Raw genomic sequence first — 23164 nt, forward strand, 5'->3', positions numbered from 1 at the left:
TTATTCTCTAAACTCACAATTTGAAAATCCTGTGTACAGCAGGTTGTTTTGTAATAAACGAAATGCTGTGACTTTAGGGTAAACGTTGAGAACATCTTGGAAAATAGCCTACATTAACCAAAAGAAGATGTTTGTTCATATACCCATTGATTTATAATTGGTAGGAAAGTAAAATGTTGCCTGGATGAGCTTACAGTATAAAATCTAAGACCTAATTAGTTATCACAATTTTATTTGGCATTTTAAAATGTTACATTTCTTTGTGTTCAACAAAATAGGTACATACAAATATGTAACATTATTTATAAATCAGGTTACTCTAAAAATAAGACATTAAAAAAGTCAATATTTGAAGCTTAAGGAAAATAAATCCAAAGTACAATATAGCAACAAACACATTTTAAAACCCACTGCAAATAAAAAATACAAGGGGAGCAAAATTAAAGACATTCTTGAACAAGGGATGCCATTAAGAAGTGAAACTACCTGTTCACAATTCATTACAATCCTGATATTATTAGCCGATCTTTTTTTTTTTTTTTGTAACTTCAGGAGGATGGTCCCACATCAGTCTAAACCCATAATTTCCATCAAGCATGGAACTCATGATTAGTGATTGGGGTTAAGGTTTTTGTTGTGACTGGCTCTTGATGTCATCAGATTAGAAAATCTTAAGGGCATGTATATATGAAGCTGCAATCATCAGAGTGACTGTTACAAATTAACAAGGCGTGATGTCGTCACAAAATGCCATCCTCCTTATACAATCTCCCGGGTCTTCTTGATGGCACAGCAGAGCATCATGCTGAAGATCATGCCGAAGATCTGGACAGAGGAAGAGAAGGGGGAAAGTGGTATAATGGGAGGTTGTAGATAGAGACAGAGATGCCACTCCCACAGGATCAGTACTGAAGCACACCAGGTTAATTGTACACTTTCTTACCAGACAATAGGCTATTAAGGAACTTGCACTCAAAAACATAGAAGTAAATGCTAAACCAAATATTTATTTATATTGTGAAAAATATAAGTGAAAATATCATATTTAATGTATGTATTTTCATATTCAGCTTAGGTACGATTTAACTACTGTTTGTTTGCATGGAAACCACCCTCCATCAGGAGTAATGACAGTTTCTCATTTAAACATCTTGTCATTAATGACAGCCATGTTAATGTCTGATCAGGTATTTGCCGAGGTGGAAAGTCCAAGGGTCAGAAATTAGAAGTACTGACATGCATTTCTTCCACCCATGAACTCAGCCAGCTGATTTTACTTATTTGTTCTTCCTCTGGCCTGAAGAATTTGGCAAATTAGAAAATCCACATGATTGGAACAAAATACTGGGGAGGTCTCAAACTTTTTCAACCTGGATTTTCCACCACTGGGTATTTGAACCTCTCATTAGAATGTTTCTTTAATTGTTATTCAAGTCTTTGACATCAGCTGTATCGTATCACTGTAGCACATGGGCCTCCACACTGAAATGCAACTGAACACTAGCATTGAATTGTGAGCTAAAGAAAAGTACAGATTTTAACTGACTCTAGACCAGGAATAACCAACTCAGTCCCGGAGAACCAGTCTGCATGCTGGTTGTGGTTCCAACCATTTACCTTAGTTTTAGTTTTCTGACAGCTCTATAAAACTACGCAGGTTCATTCCAGTACTAGAGCACAGAAAACCCTTTAGGATACACTTGCCTTCTGCAGCTGTAAGTGCTTATAAAAATGTCAGGTCAAGATATGATTAGAAGTTGGCACAAAATCCTGAAACTGATTGGTCCTTGTGCACCCCTGCTCTAGACCATGAGAAGGGAGTTTAGAGACCGTCTTACCATGATGACTCCAATGCCAATTCCTACCCCTCCAATGATGTGGAGCTTGGAGTTGAACACTTCCTCAATGGCTGCGGTGCAGCTCTGATACAAAGCAAGGAAATACAGCCATTTTAAAACAAGCCTGTAGTTAGTGTACATTGTTGTGTATGAATGTATGTGTGTCAACAGCCAGTCCCTGAGGTGACAGTGTATTCCCTGTTACCTTGGTGATGAGCTGCTCCAACCCCTCCTTTTTTGGGCAGGTTTCTGAGGCACCATCAAAGATCGCACCTGTGGGCCCACAGCAGTTTAGCTGCAGAGACAGAGAGAGAGACCACAGTTAGTGTGGCTCCCAGTTAACATCCAGGACTGGCAGAAAGCTTCTCTGCATGTGAGTATGTATGGATACTTTGTATTGTATGGCATTACACTCGATCATATTTGTGTTTTATTAAATTTAGATGCAGAGCAGAATGGCAAAACACAAGATAATTAAATTATACCAATGCCCTCTGGGCATTTAGATAAAAACCTACTTCTCATTTGTACAATTATTCATTGTTACAAAGTTTTTTTTTATTTTTTTTTATTTTGCCCCCCGGTGCTGATGCAAAATCAGAACCTATGGTCGACACAAGTATCACAAGAACTCAACACACTTGTGTTTAGAGGGGGGAAACTATGATCAATATTTCCCAATTATGTGAAACTGCTATAGTTTGTCACATGACCAAAGTGATCCTTAAGTGTGTCAGCTGTAAGTGGCTGGCCCACGCTGAACTCACCCCAAACTGGATAAGACGGAGTGACTCCTTGAGTGGCTCCAGTTTCGTCTTTTTGTATTTTTCAAAGGTTTCCGTGTAGAACTGTGTTATGTCATTGACAACCTGTATGAATGAGCAAAAGAGAAAATAGCAGATTTACTTTGGATTCATTCTAAACTCTCTAAGCTATTTCAGGATTGTGGCAGACAGTAAAATAGGCTATGTTTGTGAAATGGAAAGGACAGCTTTTTGCTGACCAATTTATCCTGACTTAGATCCAAGGAACATTATTGTTGCAATCTTGTGTCAGATTGAGTATTAACATCTGACCTTGTCTTGGTTGGAGAAGCCCCAGATTCCAGCAGCCACTTCTGCTGCAAATATGATCAGCAGGAAAAAGAAGAACTGGATGGGAGGAAACAAAAAAACAAAAAAAAACATTTCAGTTACACCTGCATCAGTACAATACTGTGATGCCAATATCAGGCATAAGGAAGCACATACACAGGTCATTGTAAGCCATAGGCACACAGCAGTTTCATAGCAGTGCTTTGTGGTAGTGTTCCTCTTATTGTCAACCAGTGGTTGAGTTCATACAACAGGGTGATAAATGCCATTTCACACAGGCTGGTGTCAGAAAAAACATATTCTGGACAATAAGCTTTGAGCTTTTATTCCAAATGCCTTGGCCCTTACACCTAATGACAATAGTAACAGAAGAGGACCTGGAGCCAGTAATATTGTTCTGAGGCATGACTGCAATTTTTAAGCAATGGCACAGACTAAATATAATGCTGTACAGTAAGTTAATTAGAAAGAGGATAGGCAGATATGAGCAGATAGGCAGACCAGGAAGTGATAGACTCACCAATCCCAGCATGCATGGCGACTCCTGGATAGCTCCACAGCAGCCCAGGAATCCCACCACCATCATAAGAGCTCCAGCAGCAATCAGGATGTAGACCCCTGAGAAAGACAATGACATTGGTATATTGCATTGTGTCACCTATTGGCCAGGGCCAGGTACTGCCGCAGCGTAGTTCGAACACCGTAGGTTCACCTTGGACTTGAAGTATGGAAGGTTTTGAAGGAAGGTTTAGTTCTGCAAATCCTGTTCAGTAATATTCTATGGTGTTATTTAGTGTAGAGCAGAATACCAGAGTGAGAATATGGTGGATAATTAGCTAGTTTTTTTTTAATCTAAAGAAAGAAAATAAAAAGGCAAGCTTCACTTCTACAAACACACACCTACTGACAAAACCTGGTCCATTAAGGGGGCTCTTAATGGGGTTTTTGAAATATAGGTTTGTCTGCAATGTTTACAGCATTTCAAGTACCGATTTCAATAACCTTCAAGGACAATTTTCAAAGTTGGATATGAATTGTTAAATTATAATCTGATAATGCCCTTGATTTTAAAATTCCCAACCTCAAGCTTACATCAATCAGTAAATCAGGGCGATCTGTGTGCTTTAGAGAACCAAACACTGATGTCTCATTGACTGATTTAACATTTGACATTGACTTAACAATGGTTTCAGTTTTTGTTATACAAGCTTTTATGGCAACAAAAGATTCACACATGCTTAAATAATCTTGTGTCAAGTACTCTTCAAAATGCAAGTACTTTAACATCTTTAAATTTCCACATTAAAACACCAAGGACCTTAAAGGATTTCAAGGACCCTTGGGAACATCGAAAATCACATTCATCCTTAAATGCAGGGGAGTGTGAGAATGATGTCACCTCTTTTGTAGATAAGATAGCAACATTGCAGGCTGTGCAAGAGAGATGATATTGAAGAGATAGTAAGGTACATAGCCAAGATAACAAGGCCCAATGTTGGCACATCAAATGTTAATCTACACAAATATCCCCACCCACCACCACAATTCTTCTGGGCAGCCAGCAATTAAGATGTTTGTCATAGCAATGCAGCCCTCTAGTACTGTTCTCTGGCTTTGTTTGTGCCAACGGCTGCCATTGCCATCCCCCCACTGAATTTATCAGTTTGATGGAAAAAATAAAAACAATATTCTGCAGAATTTAAAGATGAAAAAATGTGCACACAAAAAAACCGAACACAAACAACAATGGCCTCCCTGTCCACTGGGTGAATCGACGCTCTCTGTGTCTGCTTCTGAAGGGAACCGCTGCCAGGTCTGAACATCGGCCACAACACAGGCCACCACGACCCCCTCCAGCCTGCCCCAGCAACAGCTCCCCCATTGTATCTGCAGAAGGCCTGCCCCAGCCACAGGCACAGCCTCCTTTAACTGTGGACGTTAGCAGACCTTTCACCTCAGAAGGCACGTCCATCTTGGAAAGAGGCTCAATGCCCAGAGCTTATGCAGTGGAGCTTATTCAGTTCGTGGGATTGTCTGGTCTTCAACCTCCCCAGACACTCAACACGTCACTCCCCTGCTCACTACCCTCCACTGGCTGCCTGTTATAGCTCGCATCAAATTTAAAACATTGGTCCTAGCATACCAGGCAGTCAAGGGATCAGCCCCAGCATACCTCCACAAGATATTCAAACCCTACATGCCAGCCAGATCCCTCTGTTCTGCTACCTCAGGACGCCTAGCACCTCCCCCTCTTCGCACCTGCACTTCCAGAACACGTCTCCTGTCTGTTCTGGCCCCACGATGGTGGAATGCCCTCCCTGTGGAGGTCAGAACAGCTGAGACACTGACCCATTTCAAACGACGACTGAAGACTCACCTCTTCAGGCTGCACCTCTCCCCATCCCTCCCTTCCCCCCTGTAAATGACTAAGCTTAGGGTTGTAACTAGGCAGCTGTTTCATAGGTGACTAACTGTCTTAACGACTACTTGTATTTTTTCCATAGATTGCGTTGTTGCCGGTCTCGTTGTTAGTGTTAATCAGTTTAACCATCAGGGTCCAAGTTGAACTATGCGGTTGTTCCTTGCACTTGGACCGGTACTTCTCTCTAGGGGTTTCATCATACTTGTTCCTGGTTATGGTTATACACTTTGTTGTACTTCGCTCTGGATAAGAGCGTCTGCCAAATGCCTGTAATGTAATGTAAATGTAATGTCTAATTTGTCTCATTTTGTTTACAATGCAAAAGTCCACATTGCTGCGGAGTGTTTTCACAGTGACTTTTTTCTCTGGCGAGTAAGGATTGTCAGGTCAGGGTCACTGGTGTACAAGGTAAACAATAGTCCAGGCAGTTTTACAGGGAATTACAGTTATACACAATAGGAAGTTACAGTGTTAGTCACACAATAGTCACAACCAGGCAGCTGTGTTTTTTTTGTTAGAAATTAAACTATACCAGTTTTAGAGCTACCAGGACTAGTATCAAATCTCTCTCTCATTCTCTCTTGCTGTCTCTTACAAGCACACAAGATGAGCCCTTTGATTGAGATAACATTACCTCACCAACGAACCAGGTCAAGGCCAGTTCCCATAGATACTACCTCTCATAAGGGGAGCCTGAGTGATTCATATAGAGTAGGCAAGGGCAAGTGCTCAGCCTTACCTGTGAAGAACACAGACGGAGACTGTTCTCCTTCAAAGAGGCCCTTGGTCGAGGAGTCAAAACGCAACCATAGTCCGACAGCGAACACTGCTGTGCCTGCAAGCTAACAAACAGAAGCAAACTTGTTTAGTCAAGAGGTTTCCTTCTTTACTTTTCATTTTACATCATTCGTACGATGTCTTCATTATTGTACTAAACAAAATACAAATGTCAGATGTTTGATATACATTTTTGTAAAATTCAGACATTTTGATATTTTTATGCTTGTCCTTGTTCAACATTAACTACATGACCATTTGGCATCAACACATAGTAAATGTGAACAGTTCAGTTCTTTGATAAAAGACCTTTTCATGACAAGAACAATAAGCAACTCAGCTCCGCTTTGCTTTTCAGCAATGATAAACAAATCCTTCTGTAACAAACAGTGTACAGTTTCCTTGCTCTAAACCTGTGGTGGCAAATGTGCATAACAAACCGGTATTTCTATATTTCTGATGGTGCTCTGGTTGACAAGTATTTACATTAGACTTCTGAAACAGATGCATTATTGTGGAATTTACACTTTGTACAAATTAAATACATGAAATTCATCCACTGGTGTTCAGAGCTGCACATGTTTTTGGTGGAAAAACTGCATATGTAATGTCCTCCAAAATAATTCAAACCTTTGATAAAAATGAGCAAAGGCAGCTGCATAAAATAAACCATGAAGGTATTGAGACATACTGTCTGCTCAAAAATGATATTGTTATTCTAATGTTTGTGCAACTGCTCAGTGAAAAAAGGTTTCTCCCAAATGGATATTCATTACAGTTGTTACAATCCTTGTTTTCAGTAATTGGTAAGGATAGCACTATTGAGCCAGCTTCTACAGTGTTTCATGAGAATGGCAAAACCTCAAGCTGAGCAACTGCCACTTGTTACTCAGCAGTGTTTGACAGACACAAGTGTGCACTGTTTAAAGATGAGGAATCAGTTTCCAGTTACTGTTGCCTACTGTAAAGTAACTGAAGGTGAACTATCTACATCGCGCATGCAAGTAATTGCCATGGTAACACAATGTTAAAATGTACATTTCACAATAGCCCACACTGACTCAGTCCCACACATTGGCATGCCCTTTCAGAAGTTACTACAGATTAAAATGACAGAAGGATGGTTCACAAAGGATCGAACTGTTCAGGCTTTAACCAAAGATCTACAGCCAGGTGTGAGGCACAGTTTTTTCACAGCCTTCTGCATGCTAATTTCTTCATACCGTGAGGAAAAAGCTGATATTGGGCTGGGCAGTCTCTGTGCAGTGTGTCAACAGTACCATTTTACACATACAGCTGCTCATACACTGAACTTCATGATGTCAGAATAAGAGTTCATGAGAGGCCAACTGTCGACAAGATTAGAGTAACATTTGCATTTTCAGTTTTCCTTTTGGCAAAGGGCAGATTAGACTAAAATCATCTGATACTTGCAGGTTCATACCAGCAAAAAGGAATGTCAGTTTTGTCAGTGTCCACTAGTACTCTCCCAATGAAACAAAAGCATACTACACCAGTGGGGAATGAAGCAAGCATGTTACAAGAACACTCATGCTTAAATATGCAACTGTAATTTCCTAAATCCCTACATTCAAAATAGTTACCACAGGAGTGTTTCTTTCAGATGGACTAGGGAAGGGTCAGGAATAGAAACAAAAAAAAACAAACAAACAAAAAACCACAGTAAGACATGGAACAAGATGGAAGGGCAATCTCGATCATAACATGCATTGCCTTTCAATTGACTCAGTCGGGAATCATACCCTCATAAAACAACTGTGGTCTCACACTGGTGACAAAACAACAACCTCTAAAATGAAAATGCAAGAGCGTATTCATCTAAACACCAACCCACTGTCATGCAGCATTGCAGGCAGTAATCAAAATGAAGCTCATAGATACCACACTGGTCTGACTGAGTCACATAAGCTCTCCACTGGCAAGTGCTGTGTTCTTGTTTTTCTTTGAGTCCACCAGTCTTCACATGTTAGGACATCACCTCAATAAGCCAGTGCTTACATTCTCCATCACAGTAAACAATACAGAAAAACAATGAATGTAAAAACCTCCGATCATCTAAGGCAGTGGTAACCAACCCTGTTCCTGGAGATCAACTGTCCTGTAGGTTTTCATTCAAACTCTAACAAAGCACACCTCATTCAACTGCTAGGGATCTTGTTGAGCTGCTAATTAGTAGTCACGTGTGCCAAATTAAGGCTGAAATGAAAACCTACAGGACGATAGATGTCCAGAAACAGGGTTGGTCACCACTGATCTAAGGCATAGTAGATGTTGCTGTGGAGTCACCCGGAAGGCTGGTAAGAACAGTGCATGCTGTGTTTTTGGCTTTTATGTTTATATGTAGCTCAAAACATAATAGCCAAGCTAAAAAGTAATTATTCTCATTCTCCTCTGTTCCACTGCTTCAGCCTCTGGGATTCTGTGGTTTCTGAACTCCTTCTACAATAACAGGCTTTACATAACATAACCATGGGGACAGTGGCAGGCTGTGGGCTTGGTAATGAGGAAGCTGAAATCTTACTTACCCATCATTGGTCTCAAATGGTTTTCCTTTATTCTGATTCATTATAAAGCTTAACAATCATTTGAATCTTCCATACCTATTGGCAGGTGATTCCTTTTTCTAAATTGTGAATGTCTCACATAGCTCGTCCTCTGTGCCACATTAAGAAATTTAAACGTATGAGTTGCATTTAGTAAAATCAATGTAATTGTTACATTGACAAAAGACAGTTTTAATTTAGTTGTAAATCCATTCTGTTACCTGCCTCATATCACACTGGCTATGAGTATAATGCAGGCTAACAATTTTTTTAAACTGCAGAATGAACACAATAATTGATTTTACATCATACACATGCTTTGGTTATAGGCATGGAGAAAAAGAGAACATTTATCCTGATAAATTTATCATGGTAACCATGGCAAAATAACAGACAAATGATTCACGTCTCAAAAGCAAACAGGAAGGGATACAAAATGTAATTTGAAAGCTTTGTATTGAAAATGAACAGGAAAGCCCGAATGTCCCTCTCAAACTAACCTCAACGGTGAAATAAAGCTTTGGAATAAGGAATTCTTGAATGACTGGATCAAGAATGTCAAAGCCGTATAACTACATCATCATCCATTCCTCTATCCACTTAATAAGGTTGTTCTCACAGAATATGGACTCAAACGTAGTATCAATATTTGGAAGTGAGGTTGTGCTCACTTTGTTTTGTAGCAATAAGACGTAGCAGAAGAAAAACCCAAATATTATGAGAAACATGAATGCACACATGCAAGCCACAAGGAACTGAATGTGTACACGCACATGAGCCGTGTACACAAATTTTTCTGATGTGCTTTGTTTCTTTCACAATGTAAAATTGCTCAAGACTGACATACAAGCTGGTGACTCACTCATATGCTTAAACTGCCTTTTACTCCCACAGCCCTAGTAATGCTGTAGTTGTGGGCTTAATCATGGGGCTTGGGCTGTGGGGCCTGGGGTGCCACTGTGCCATTTCTGAGTCACCTCCACAGATGCTGTCAGCGACACCTCCCTCAGTGCATACTGAAGTGTGCATTTGCAGGAAGTCGCATTACCACATACATTCACTTACATGCACATTGTTTCCAAGAACTGTACAGGTCTTGTGTAAGGGGAATCTGATGCTTTTAGCTAAGCCTCAAACAGGAGTGTAACTTCCTGATCTTGTTTCAGTTGATAAAAATGACTAGCTCTGACTGCACACTGTAAACATAAATCATTTGCCCTCACAGAACATTTGGAGATAATGGACGTGCCAACCACCACCAGGCACCTGCTGGCTGTACTTGGAATTTCTTTATCTGAACTTGGGTTTGGTTAATACAAACAGAAATCCAAGTTAAAAAAATGTGTCCCATGTTATTTGAAGTAGGTATTTATGGAATGGGGGGTTTGTAGTTGGACAAATCAATGGACTTAGATTAAAGTCATTATTTGGCCCATTGTATGAAGCATTAGAGAGCTGAATAAATATTGGATAGAGAATTGTTTAATTATGCTCACTCTCACAAGGTCACTACACTATACAATTGCTTTTTCCTATACAATATGTGGTTTGCAATAATCAATTGACCACTAGGCTTAACATATATATTTGTTTATTTCATTGGGTTAAACTGGTCCACATTAGAGAGGCACATTTACTGCCTTTCCTGTAAGTTTGAGACCACAACAAAAAGCATTAGCTCAAAGGCATTTCACATCAGGGAGCAAAAGCCTACTCCATCCCACTGTCTCTAGCACTCTAATGGGAATTTTCCATTATTAACCAAACATTGACTTCAAGTACCCACTACTAACAAACAAATGAATGATAACCATTGTGGGGACACTAATGGAAGCTACGTTTTGGACGAAAATAAACACTATTTGCAGCCTAATTGGGAATGTTTGTGGTATGGAGTAATTAAAAGCTAAATAATGTTGAAATGAGCCACAAAATATTCCAGTTGCAAACAATTAAGGTAGTAACCAGAGATTTTGGCCCATGGAGAGTGTGGAGAAAGGGGAGCACTTTGTGTCTCTCACTCTATTTAAAACTCCTCAATCAACACAGCTATAGTCAATAGTTTCACCACTGGTCGTTTGGTAGCCTAGGCTGAAATTCGCTTGTCCAATGGCATGACACACAACACATGGCCACTTTCAAACCATGAGACACAAATAACACTAACCCACTCACTGCCTAGATCTGTTCCTGTACATCATCTTTGCTCCCAATGTGTAAAACTACTCCATAATCATTAACTTTTTTAACACTTTTGGTCCTTGGCAGCAGAAGTTACTTAAAGCTTACAGGAAATTGTTGCTTACAAAAAGCCTGAAGGTCCTAGTCAGTTCATGAAATGAGTAACCAGAAAACAACTCTCTGACGTATCTGAACACATGCTTATATTCACTGTACTATAAACAAACATAGATCAGGCCAAACAAATATAACATACTCTAGATCTGTTTAACAAAATAGCAATCTGGGAGTGAGAAAATTTGCCATCTGCAGCAATGCTAGTATCTGTTTATTCAAATCAATCCACTTTAAAGAATACAAGATACATACATAAATGTTCTTTCAATTTACGCATTTTTAAAATGTCTGCTCACCTTGCATAACCAGGAAACCTGGAGAATATAATCTCCGCTTGATTTTGTGCAGACCTTACCGTTCGCTCTCAGTTTTCAAACAAAACCATACATTTTGCAACACCCAGTAAGATTGAAAAAACCTACCCAGAAGAGGAAATTGAAGACAAACATCAGATATTTCACACACTTAATTCCTCCAACTACTCCCATGATTGTAGTCTGTGAAGTTGTAATGTTGGGAAGAAAAATCTACTCCAAAGGAAAGGCACTCTCCTGTTTCTTCTGCTCCAAGAGAAAGAATTCCCAGTAACCACACCCATGTATGGCTCACCTGTTCTTTGTTCCGCAGTTGGCTGGGGGGAGGGGCTGGGCTAAGATAAGTGGGCGTGAACTGACATGGGTCAAAAGATAAAATTTAAATGGAAGTGAGCCAAAACTTAACACACTTAAATGAGTGTTTTTTTTTTTTTTAAGTACTTTTATCCATTTCCGTAAACACTAAGAGATTTATGGGTAGAATTTAGAATCTGTTGAATTTTATTTTCTTCCTTTAGAGGACAAAGTGCACTGCAATGGTGAATAGAGATGTCTTCTCAAATTTCAGTGCAACAAAGCCACTTAAATCAATGCAAAATTGTTTATGCAGCTCTGTGCCATAAATTCCTTTACCTATGATACAATTATCAGAGGATTTGTTGGGAGTTATCCAGGATTCAATCACATGACACTAACGGCAATATAGCTGTCTTACAGCACTGAAAAAGGCACTTCTGTCATTTCCAAAACCATGAACATGCATATCAGCTGGAGCTCCAGCTAGAACTTCCCGGAAGAAAGCTTTTTAAAAGAGTTTTTACATTTTAAAATTGAGCAAAGTTTGTTTTTTATTCTGAATGATGTCTCTGACATGGTTTTCAGTCCTTTGCAGTCATGCACTTGAGAAGTGCTATGTTAATAGAACACAACACAGCCATGGGCAAACAACAATAAAACAAAGTGGAGGGAATGATTTAAGCCCTCTTCATTTCGATCGCTTCCTCTGTTCCTGTCTGACGTTACCACGGCAGCCATGAGTGCGGCTTCTGGGACTGGAAGCCCTCTTGTTTGTGAGAGCAGGTAACTCAATCCGGCAGTCCCTATGGACACACACTGGGAACCAACAACACTGCCTTTGTCTCCCTGCCTGACTGCCTTTCTTTTTCACATGCAAAATACAGGGAATGTAGTAGAACAGCAAGGAAGAAGACTGCGAGGAGGGTTTTGGGAGAAGCTCTGGGCTATCAATTTCTAGGATGCAGACCACTGATTGGACTTACACGCAGTGTCACTGTTGGATCGGTTCCTTTTTGTATTAAGAAGATAAAGCATAAATACTACTAAACTTTGAAGCAATAACTAGCAGCTAGCAGCTTTTCTTTGTTGCTATGTATCTAAGATCTTGGTAAACGCCCACATTTCATACTCTCCTACTGCCAGAAACAGTGATAAAGCAACTGACACATTTACATATTATCTCAATTCAATTCAAATACATTTTTTTCAGCTGTGACACGAAAGTCATGGGTTTGCTAACGAGGTAGATGCATTGCAGTGTAATACAAAGCTGATATGAGTGATCGCATTTTCATATGTAACTACAACAAAAATGGCAATAATATTGTTAGCAAGTATAAGTACAGGAAGTCCTCCACAAGCATGCAGGGCCATAAGAACCCTAGATGAACAAGAGAGAAACAAGATATGAACTTCATAAGCAAAGCAGTAGCATTAGGCTGAAACAGGCCCTTAAAGACTAATTAAACAGCTAAAATAGAAATTATTACTATTATTAATAGTAACAATGATGATGATCATCATATATTATTATTATTATTATTATTATTATTATTATTATTACTACTACTACTACTTATATAGCTCTTTTAAAAACATAAATTATAAACTCAAAACAATTTAACACTTAAACTTAGCACCAAGGCTGAATACATTTCACACATAACAATGAAAAAACCAGCATAAAAATAGTTCAACAATAGTGAATTCCCACAAGATTAGAAGCACAGGCACAATATTAAAATTGCCAGGGACATACTCCAATTCCTGCCTCTGGTATGTGGTACAGTATAACTGCCTGAAATTGTTCAGACAGACTCAGAATCAGAGTCAAGAATAGAGTCACTTTTAGGGGGCTTGTAGTATATCTTTGGTCACCTTTAAATAGGAACATAGTTATTGCATTTTTTTTTGGATAGCCAAAAAACCAATGTAAAGTACATGAATATCAGTTAATGGAAAAGACAGATTGAGCTTACTGGAAAAATCTTTCAATCCAAGTTGTAGCCATAAGAATGGTATAGCGATCTTATGCTGATTTGTCTATAGTCTAATTTCCCTATTTTAATTACTTCTCTTCACTGAAGTGGTATATGCCCTCTACCACTGTCGAGTGAAATAGCTCCCTTTGTACAGCATGCTATCAGGCTACAGCATCATGTATATACGGGCATTTTCATCAACCTATCAATATAATGGCTGCCTTCCCATTATTCCCAAATGTCCATGGCCAGCATCACAGCTCACATTGGATGGAGCCCCACATATATCTGGTCTAAGACATATAGCTGTTTTCAGTGTTATTCACACAATCATCCCAGGTGGTGCTACCACATGTTTCTTGCACTGTTTGTACTCCTCAGTTTAAAACTGGGTCTCCTCCCACAAATACAAGTGTAAGCCATTCAGACTTTAGAATGCACAGACACTGTGACCTTTTGTTGCCAGTCATTACTGAGGTTGAATGTTTACTTTTGGAATAGGACTTCCTGTTTGAGAGCTTGTTTCTCATGACATGGGTCAGATGACACAGAGCATAGCGAATAGACTCAGTCATCGAGATTGTGAACCCGGCCTAGCATTTCATGCAGCCTGATGACCTCAACCTGACAATGCAGACTCTCTCAGTTTGACGATGTTATGTATACAAACACGCATACCAACACAACATCTCTTCATGCGTGTTTCTAGCACCAATCCAGACTACACTGTACATGAGCAATTGAAACCTCATGGTATCGGTTCCTCTATTAAGTTAACCTCTCATCAATTCATTCTGTCCCAATTTTATCCCAATAGTGAGTAACTGTGAATCAAAGTCAGCAGGATATTATGCAACAGCCATCCCTCTGACCATCTGTTGCAATTCACAGAGCGTGTGAAAAAGTGAGATGGAAATATCTCAACAGGAGATACCCCTATCTGCTTTTCTCCTGTCTCCAAAATATATCCCACTTTTTACACCTTACACAGGGGCTTGTGACAACAGGTTTTTAAACAACACACGTCTGTGCTGGTATACACTTAATGGCACTTAATCACCGTTTATTAAAGCTTTGATCTTTCAGCCTTTGAAAAAAAACCCATTCAAAGTTTGATGGCAATTATATAAGGGAGCAGAATGAATTTAATTCTGGTCTCTACTTAACCATCCAAAAACAGAAAATGGAAACAGTGCACATTGAATCAACATAATTTTCCAGACGTTCATTCCCAATAGTATATTGAGACACAGTGGCTTTTCACTTTCTTGTGGACACATGCTAAAGTGGATTGATCTGAGGCTGTATTCACAGAACACTGTAACGTGAACCTGGAAGGATAGCAGCAGAGGTGGAAAAACTATGCAAAAGGGCTTGTTTCAATCGCAGATGCTGCCAAGGTGTCTACTGAAATGACCCTAACCAGTATATAGAAGATTAAACATTGTGCAAATGTATTGTATTGGAGGTTATTCTGAAAAGCACCCTTAACAAACAGATTGTCATAGAGCACATACAATTAACACTTTTCAGAAGGAAAAAATAAAAAACCTTAATTGAGCTAATGTGGGAAATCCTGTAATCCTATTATTCCCAGCGCTCTTAAAAGGCGATCAAGCTGAACTGGGTGGGATTCAGAGAAGAATAGCCAATTAAAAGCAAGAATATTCACACAATTCAGCAGCACAGGACGACAGGCAATTTGGGTCCTGTGGTGGCAAACTCTACTCATCACGTATAGAAACAGTACTTGCAAAGACTATGTAAATACACTCTAGTGTCATCCCATTTACCACTGTGAGGCCTACTACCACTGCCTATGTTGGCCTATGTGCAAAGAAGCTGTAGCCAGTTAGCTTAGCACTGTATATTGTTTATGTTTGTCTTTAGGGCTTAAAAACTGAAGAGATAAACACAGAAGGGAGAAAGACCAAAGCTGTGTTCACTAATCACAGCACACAACCAGAGCTCCATATAGGTAAGTCCAGGTTTTTTTTTCTTTTTTCTTTCAGCCTTGGACTGCAGATAAAGTCTAGACAGTCGTCTCAATCTGGGCTGCCACCCAACATTCCTCATTTGCCCTGCATTTTATGTAGGTTAATACTGTGGAAAAGAGGTGGCACTATAACTGCCAGCTACTAGCTTGTGTTAGAACGGTTGCTGCTCTGTAGTGGGAAAAGGGTACTGGAGACACAACACTGGTGTCAGTTACAATGGAGAAGCATTCATGGTGAGATAGGTACAGTTCCCAAGGCTACGGAGATGCAATAGATTCTGCACACTACTAACTGTGTAAGTTCCTGGTATTTTGAAGCATGTGGAAACTGACAAGCACATAGCTGTGATTTTATTTTTGGAATCTGCCTCACCATCCTCAGTGAGAATTCCTGACTATGCTGCAATTAACTTTTGTAATCTATGAATAAAAAGAACTCATCAGAAATGTCCCGCTGTGAAGGATTAATATCAGGTCTAATTTTCAATGTAATCTAATGTTACGCTCCCGTGTTTTCATGGAGATGCACTAACAAATTTCTGTCGTAGCTGAACAGCTTAGTGAATAAATAAGCTGCAGATGTCATTCGTTAGACTTGCAATTACATATAAAAAGAGGGGAATAATACACCAAAAAAAGCTATTAAGTTCATATATCATACACTTCCAAAAAGGAGCATTCTGAGAAAGTAATTCTGGTTAAAGTACAGCTTCTTGGCTTTTATTAAAGGGAATACATTTGGTTTCACCATGTAGAAATTCCAGCACTTTTTATATATTGTGCCTCCATTTCAGGGCACCATAATGCTGGACAATTGGCTTTACATATGTTTCTGATTAGTCAAGTGTGGTCAATTGCTTCCTTTGAGCTATGAGAGCTTTCAGTATCTAGTCTTGATTCAAGGTTTTGATTGCGTTTGGAATCTGCTATTGATGCTTGTCAACATGAGAACCAGAGTTGAGCCAATGAAAGTCAAGGAAGCCAATATGAGGCTGTGAAATAAGAAAAAAAACTGTCAGAGACATAGGCCAAACCTTAGGTTTAACAAAATCAGCTGTTTTGGAACATCTTTAAGAAGAAAGAGAGCTCTGGTGAGCACAGTAATCACAAAGGGCCCAGCAGGTCAAGGAGCACCTCTACAGTTGATGAGCAAATTCTCACCATAATGAAGAAAACCCCCCAAATACCTACTGACATATCATGAACAGAAGTACAGAGGCTACACCGCAAGACACAAACCACTACTTGGCCACAATAACAGAATGACATGGTTTTAGTTTACCAGGAAGTACCTAAACTAGCCAGCTGAACTGAACATGCATTTATATGCTGAATAGAAAACTTAAAGCAACTAGCCCTTGAAACAAGCAGGAGCTGCAGATGGCTGCAGTACAGGCTTGGCAAAGCATCACCAGAGAAGATACTCAGCACCTGCTGATATCTATGGGTCACAGACTTCAAGCAGTCATTGCATACAAAGTATATGTGACAAAGTACTAAACATAACTACTTTCATTAACATAACATTAATATGTCCCAAACATTATGGTGCCCAGAAATAGGAGGGTCACATAATTTCTACATTTATATACTTTCTACCAAAGTATATAAATATGCTTAAAAAGAGCTGAAAATTTGCTCTTTAATCACATGTGAATTGTTTGATTGCAAATCTAAAACTGTAGTACAGAGCCAAAAATGTCTATATATTCTGATTGTTTAACAAATTATGAATGCCATTTTTGAAACTATTGCCCTAAGGCTCTAAATGCAATGTTTCAAATAGTGACTCAAAATAGCATTAAAAAAAAAACACATAGTACATGTAGTCACATGTAGTTTCCCATGATGAGAGAAATGGAATCATGGTACCAGTGTGCTCCAAAATTGTTCATGGTGTAACAGTGAGAGTGCAGAAATTGTGAGAAATGTTCTGTATTTTGACAACACTATGCTGTTCTTGCAAAACATTGGATAATGAATAGTGGCCATTTGCTTTTTTTTTTGCCTCTTGTGTTGAAAGTGCAAGGAAGACCTAGCGTTTCTATCCTGGGGACATTTTTGATGAAATGGGCTTAAATTTAACAAAGTAAAGAATGTGACCTGGAATATTAGTCATTAGCCCCCCGGGCAGCGCAGAGGAAACACCTCTGTGTGTGCCACCCGGCTTGATGATGGCGTTGAGGGCTCCAGGCTGTTATTCCGGATCTGTGAATCCTGTCCTCTGTTTGCTTTCCTGGATGAGTTGTATGAAATCCTCTGCCAGCCAGGAGAAGAGCTCTCACAGGCCACAGTATGGATAAGCCTAGGCTTGGCCTGGACTACAGTACTACAGGGCTGGTCTACAGCACATCAGCAGGTTGGAGTAATTGACCAGCCAACCAGTGCTCTCATTTTCTGAGCCCCTTTACTCTGCCTGTGTTGGCACAATGCTCTGTTCCAAGCCATGAAGGACACATACGGTGGTATCACACAATGGCAATCAAGCAGGAAGGGTTTCACCCAAGTGCACTAAATGAAGCACAAAGCCTTTTGCTCCACTGTGGAGGGTAACTTGACTGTACATACATTAATGCCTTGAAGCCCAGGAATGATAGATCGCTTAACTCCTGTTTAGTTGCACTTAAATATAATTGTGGTAGCCTATATAATTATATATAAATGTTAAAAATGTTTTTAACTGGAGAATGTACTATTTTTGGAGTTTATTTAATAAATTATGCAGTTGTTCTTATACTTAAATTATTGAATTACTGATGGCGCTATTCTTTTTTGCATGGGGGAAGGGCAGGTGGAAAATTCTTTTCTCCCACCATTTCTTCTCCATGATTTAATAATGTCCAATCACAAATGAAGGCAAATCCTGTTGCTACAGCAAAATCCAGAAAAATACAATGATTTTGGGAGAAAACACTTGAACATAAGAGTCCTGCAAATTGCAAAGCCAAATCCTTTCTGCACTGCAATCCACCACCTGAGCTGCCAGATTGTAGGTGCAGCCTGCACACTGGATGGCTCTTGCACATGCTGTATCTTGCTCTGTATCTATTAATATCCTTCATAAAATTTCCTTTTATATTTTTTTTCATCCAACTGATTGTTTTTTTTTTTTTTTGTTATTTACTAAGACATGTTAAAAGACCATTACAGGAATCAAGGCATGAGGGGAAAAAAGTAAGAATGGTGACCTCTGTGTCTTTAAAATTCAAAATAGATGTAATTCTTGAAATATTCCTCAGGTGATAAAAACATGACTGAACAACCTTGTTGACGTGGCTCTCAAAGCTTAAACCAGGATCAAATTTGACACCTTGGTTCTTTTCAATGGATTTGACATTATTAAAAAAGGGATCAAGAGATGATTGGATTTGGGCATGTAAATGTTCCGGACCAATTATGAGAACGGGCTTCGTCAGAATTTAGTTTAAGAAAATTAGTTGACATCCAGTCCATAAAGTCTTCTCGACAGTTAACTAAACGGGACAGGTTTGAAACGTTGTTTGGCTTCACCGGAAGGAATAATTGAGTATGATCTGCGTAACAATGAAAACAAATGTAATGTCACTGAACAATATGGCCAAAGGGAAGCATATATAAAGAAAAATAAGATCAGACCCATGGTGGACCCCTGAGGCACTCCACAAGGTATATGAGAGGAAGGGGAGACGTGATCACCAAGTGACACAAAGAACCATTGGCCACTCCATGGCAGTTCCAGATCTGCCAACCCACAACCCTAACCTTTAAATCAGTACTCCTGCATTTAAATCTCACACCATTATAGAACAGTCACCAGCATCAGCATTCATTAAAAGATCATTTGTGACCTTCATGAGTGCAGTCGAGGTACTATGATGCTGGCAAAAAAACCTGACTAAAACTTTTTAAAGATATGGTTGTTTTTTAAGGATGCCAAAAGTCATAGTGAAACAGTGCAATTTGATGGGTCAAGGCCAAGTTTTTTAAAAACAGGCTGAACACAAACTGTCTTAAAATCAACAGGGACACAGCCAGCGCTTTGGGAGCCATTAATAATAGAAAGTAAATAAGGGGCTACCACTTCTATTACCTCTAATACCTATGAGAAATTTGGAATGCCTGAGCTCAACAGGACTTCGTGTATGACACAATATCCATTAGATCATGATAAGAGTTTGAAAAAACTGGCAAGATATGTCAGTGAAGGACACAAGAGCAGAAATAACAGATTGGATATCCTTAACATTATCAGTAAAGAAGAGTATCAACTTTAACATTAAACAAACTAAAACATTCTTCACTTGAAGATTTGCACACTCAAAGTGAATGTGTTTAAAAGCAAATAAACTGTGTTGAATAGAATCCTGGGGTTATGCTTATTAGCATGGACACATCAGAAAAGTACTTTTCTTGTTCATGTCTGTTAGTGACTGAAATATTCATGATAATAACAAAGCCCTTTCGAAAAAACCTATGCTTTTGAAACTTGTTTCTTGGTTGCTTTGGACATATGTCAACCTGCTCAATGGGGGCACTGATTGTTTTGGCTTAGAAACCGAAATGTTTAAGGGCCTGAACTTTTCATGATACAAATTTAATGTGATTGATTGTATAATTAAATATTAGCATTGTATTGTGATTTTGAATGCTGTTTTGGCAGCTATGTCATTTTCAATGTTCATTCATAATCTGTTTTGTCTAAAGCTTTCATTAAATGATGCATCTTAGTTTAGATAATAAGACATGGTGCAGTAGGCCAATGTAACTGAGTAAAAAGAAAAGAAAAAAAAAATTCTCCATCTCCCTTATTTAAATGCAAGTATATGCAAGTGTGCCAAGTCTGTCAAATTATACATTGAACTCGGGATGGGCGTGTTGTAGCGTTCCCTTGTATTCCACTGTAAAACACGAGTCAATGGACACCCTGTAATCTTAATTTGTTTGAGAGATTAAAGAATTCTATTTTTAGAATCTCAAGATTAGAAGAAAACGTATGACGGGCGTCTGTATGATTCTCTGTGCCCACTTACTCTGGAGTGACGCGCCCACCAGTAAAATGTAAAGCCAGCGAAAAAGGACTGTTGATTTTAGACTAATGCAAATTACAATCACAGGCCACTTAGAAAGATGTTGCCCCAGAGATCAAAACGGAGACATTGGCATCCCCGAGCCGCCCGCCAAACTCCAGAAACAATATGGAGTCATCAGTGATATCATAATCTCATCAAACAAGCAAAACGAGATCACTGTTACTCCGGGTAGTAACACGATCTAAAACTGGGCTACTGCGGGTCATTTGGACGTAGGCTACTATCAGGACAATAAGATTTAGACCCCGAAGATAACGGAGACGTAGCCAATAGTCTGTCTAGAAAAACCTTCCCCTGCGTTCTTTGCGCATTCTTACATCAACGATCTGCATTGCTTTAAATATTTTAAAAGTCCAAAGGTATGTTTGCGGCGTGCAGTTATCCAAAGGAATGCAATTAATTATGCAAACGTCCCACAACATCAAATACAATTGTGTAGCAGAGAAAGTATTCGTTAACCATCACAAATAAGGGTGCTTCAACATTTACACGAGCAAATACTGAATTATGTCGCTTTGTAATTTAGCATATCGTTCCATAGCCTACGAAGAACGTCCACATGCGAGCAGTTTCTGAAACCCCTTACTGGACAGGTGCGTTCCTAAGGATAGCTGTAATCAGAGCACGATATACACAGAATATAAATTTCGAAAACAGAACAGCTGAAACTTACCCAAAAAATAAAATTGAAGGTGAACAGCAAATATTTAATGCACTTATCTCCACCTGTCAACGCTGCCATAATGTAGCCTACTCTAATTAGGATTTTTCTTTTAGGAAAAATAAGTTACGTTTAAAATAAGTTACGATTCAAAAATAGAAACACGTATGCTACGACTACGACGAATAATCAGTCGTTTATAAAACATGAATTGTTGTATGTCCTCTATTGTGTGAGCGGTGGTCGTTCGTGTGACTGCCTCCAACACTGCTCGCTGCTAGTACATAGTGAAGTCAGCCTGCGTATATAACGGCACACTCCCACCAGTACTGCGGTCGGAAGAGCCTACTCACATGGTCACGGCCTTTCATAGACATCGAGTGGCTTCCACCTTTCTTTCTTTCTTTCTTTCTTTCTTTCTTTCTTTCTTTCTTTCTTTCTTTCTTTCAGAAAGCGCAAATCTGTTTTCTTACCTTATTTGTTAAACTGAATAAACTATATCCCCAATTTTAAACATAAAACATAGGATTAAAAAAAAATGCTTCATGAAAATTATTATTGCTGCAAGCAACCATGTTGCAGTGGGTTTCGGAGTGGAGGTTTTATGTTTCTTTGTCTATAGTTATGTCTCACATCCACGTGTGCCGACATTCACCCACCGAGCACTCACATGCGCGCACACACACACACACACACACACACATGTTTGTATTGCTATACTTGTGAGGACTTCCCATTGACTTACATTCATTCCGTAACCTCTAACCCTAACCCTAACCCCAACCACTACCTGCCTAACCTTAACCCTAACCTTAACCTAATTGTAACCCTAACCCTAACCCTAAGTCCTAACCCTAAAACAGCCTCTTGAACTTGTGGGGACCAGCAAAAGGTCCCCACCTTGCGTAGTTCTCCTCATCTTTCTATCCTTGTGGGGACATTTGGTTCTCACAAAGATATTAAAACATGCCCACACACACAAACACACACACACACACACACACACAGGTGCAGACCCCTCCCCTCCATGAGGAGAAAACCTGGGTTAACCATTCTTTAAGAGTCCACATTTCAAGCAGGGGATTGCAAGCTGGTTTGAATTTAAACAATACTACCTCACATTGGAGTACATTTTGACACATCAGGAACATTGAATACTTGCTGAGGTTCATTGCGTCGAAATGCTGAAAACTGGGGTTGGGGGGGGGGGGGTGCGGGTGTTACAGTATGGACCCTGCTTACCTGTACGTTTTGTTGTGCCATAGCCAACGACATGCACTACAGCTACGCCATAGTGGTGCTGCTGTAAAGGGCAGAACTAAAGCTTATTTTGCTCTTTGTGGGCAGTGGCAGTTAAATTCTCTATCTGGGCCATGAGCTGAAGCCAGAGCAAGAGCAGTTCTACTGGAGATCCCCAAAAAAGAGGTCCTTTAATTTGTGGAGGAAGCGGCTTCTTACTATTTAATCTGCTCCCTACCCATAGCTCATGGTGAACCCTGCCAGATTATAATGTTTTTAATAATACAGCTTGGCGCGCAGCCCCCTGGGTAGAGTGTATGGTACAAATGTGGGGCAGGGACTGTGGTCTGCGACTGAAAATGGCCTGGAAGGGAGCTAAATTCACAGGCTGCTCTGTCAACATGTGTGAGGAGATCTTCAGGTATGCTTTGTGGCCTTCAAGAGCGGACGTTTACATGTATTCAGTTCGCAAGAGATTTTGTTCAAAGCATCTCATAAGACCATTATGGTGAAATTAAATGCGAATAGCAAGGGTACTACAACCATTAGACAGCGACACTATAGATGTTTGGTGCTAAGTTGATGAGACTTGGTCCCTCCACAAGTTCATAAA

The 23164-nt window shown here is 39.6% G+C and overlaps 1 protein-coding gene across 2 annotated transcripts; it reads right to left on the minus strand.

Moving 5' to 3' along the window:
- Positions 1–215: 215 nt before the first annotated feature.
- cd9b (CD9 molecule b) lies at positions 216–21632 on the minus strand. Of its 2 annotated transcripts, none has more exons than XM_035426815.1 (8): positions 21325–21632; positions 6094–6196; positions 3453–3550; positions 2915–2989; positions 2606–2707; positions 2044–2133; positions 1839–1922; positions 216–825 (listed from the first exon to the last, which is right to left on the minus strand). In XM_035426815.1, exons 1-8 carry the CDS (start codon positions 21391–21393, stop codon positions 760–762), a joined length of 687 nt encoding a protein of 228 aa, XP_035282706.1. In that variant the 5' UTR covers positions 21394–21632; the 3' UTR covers positions 216–759. The 2 variants fall into 2 exon arrangements, with proteins under 2 accessions (XP_035282706.1, XP_035282707.1); XM_035426816.1 differs by lacking the exon at positions 21325–21632 and adding an exon at positions 11416–11587.
- Positions 21633–23164: the final 1532 nt, after the last annotated feature.

This window comes from Anguilla anguilla, chromosome 7 (assembly GCF_013347855.1).
Source record: "Anguilla anguilla isolate fAngAng1 chromosome 7, fAngAng1.pri, whole genome shotgun sequence".
Lineage (NCBI taxonomy): Eukaryota > Metazoa > Chordata > Actinopteri > Anguilliformes > Anguillidae > Anguilla > Anguilla anguilla.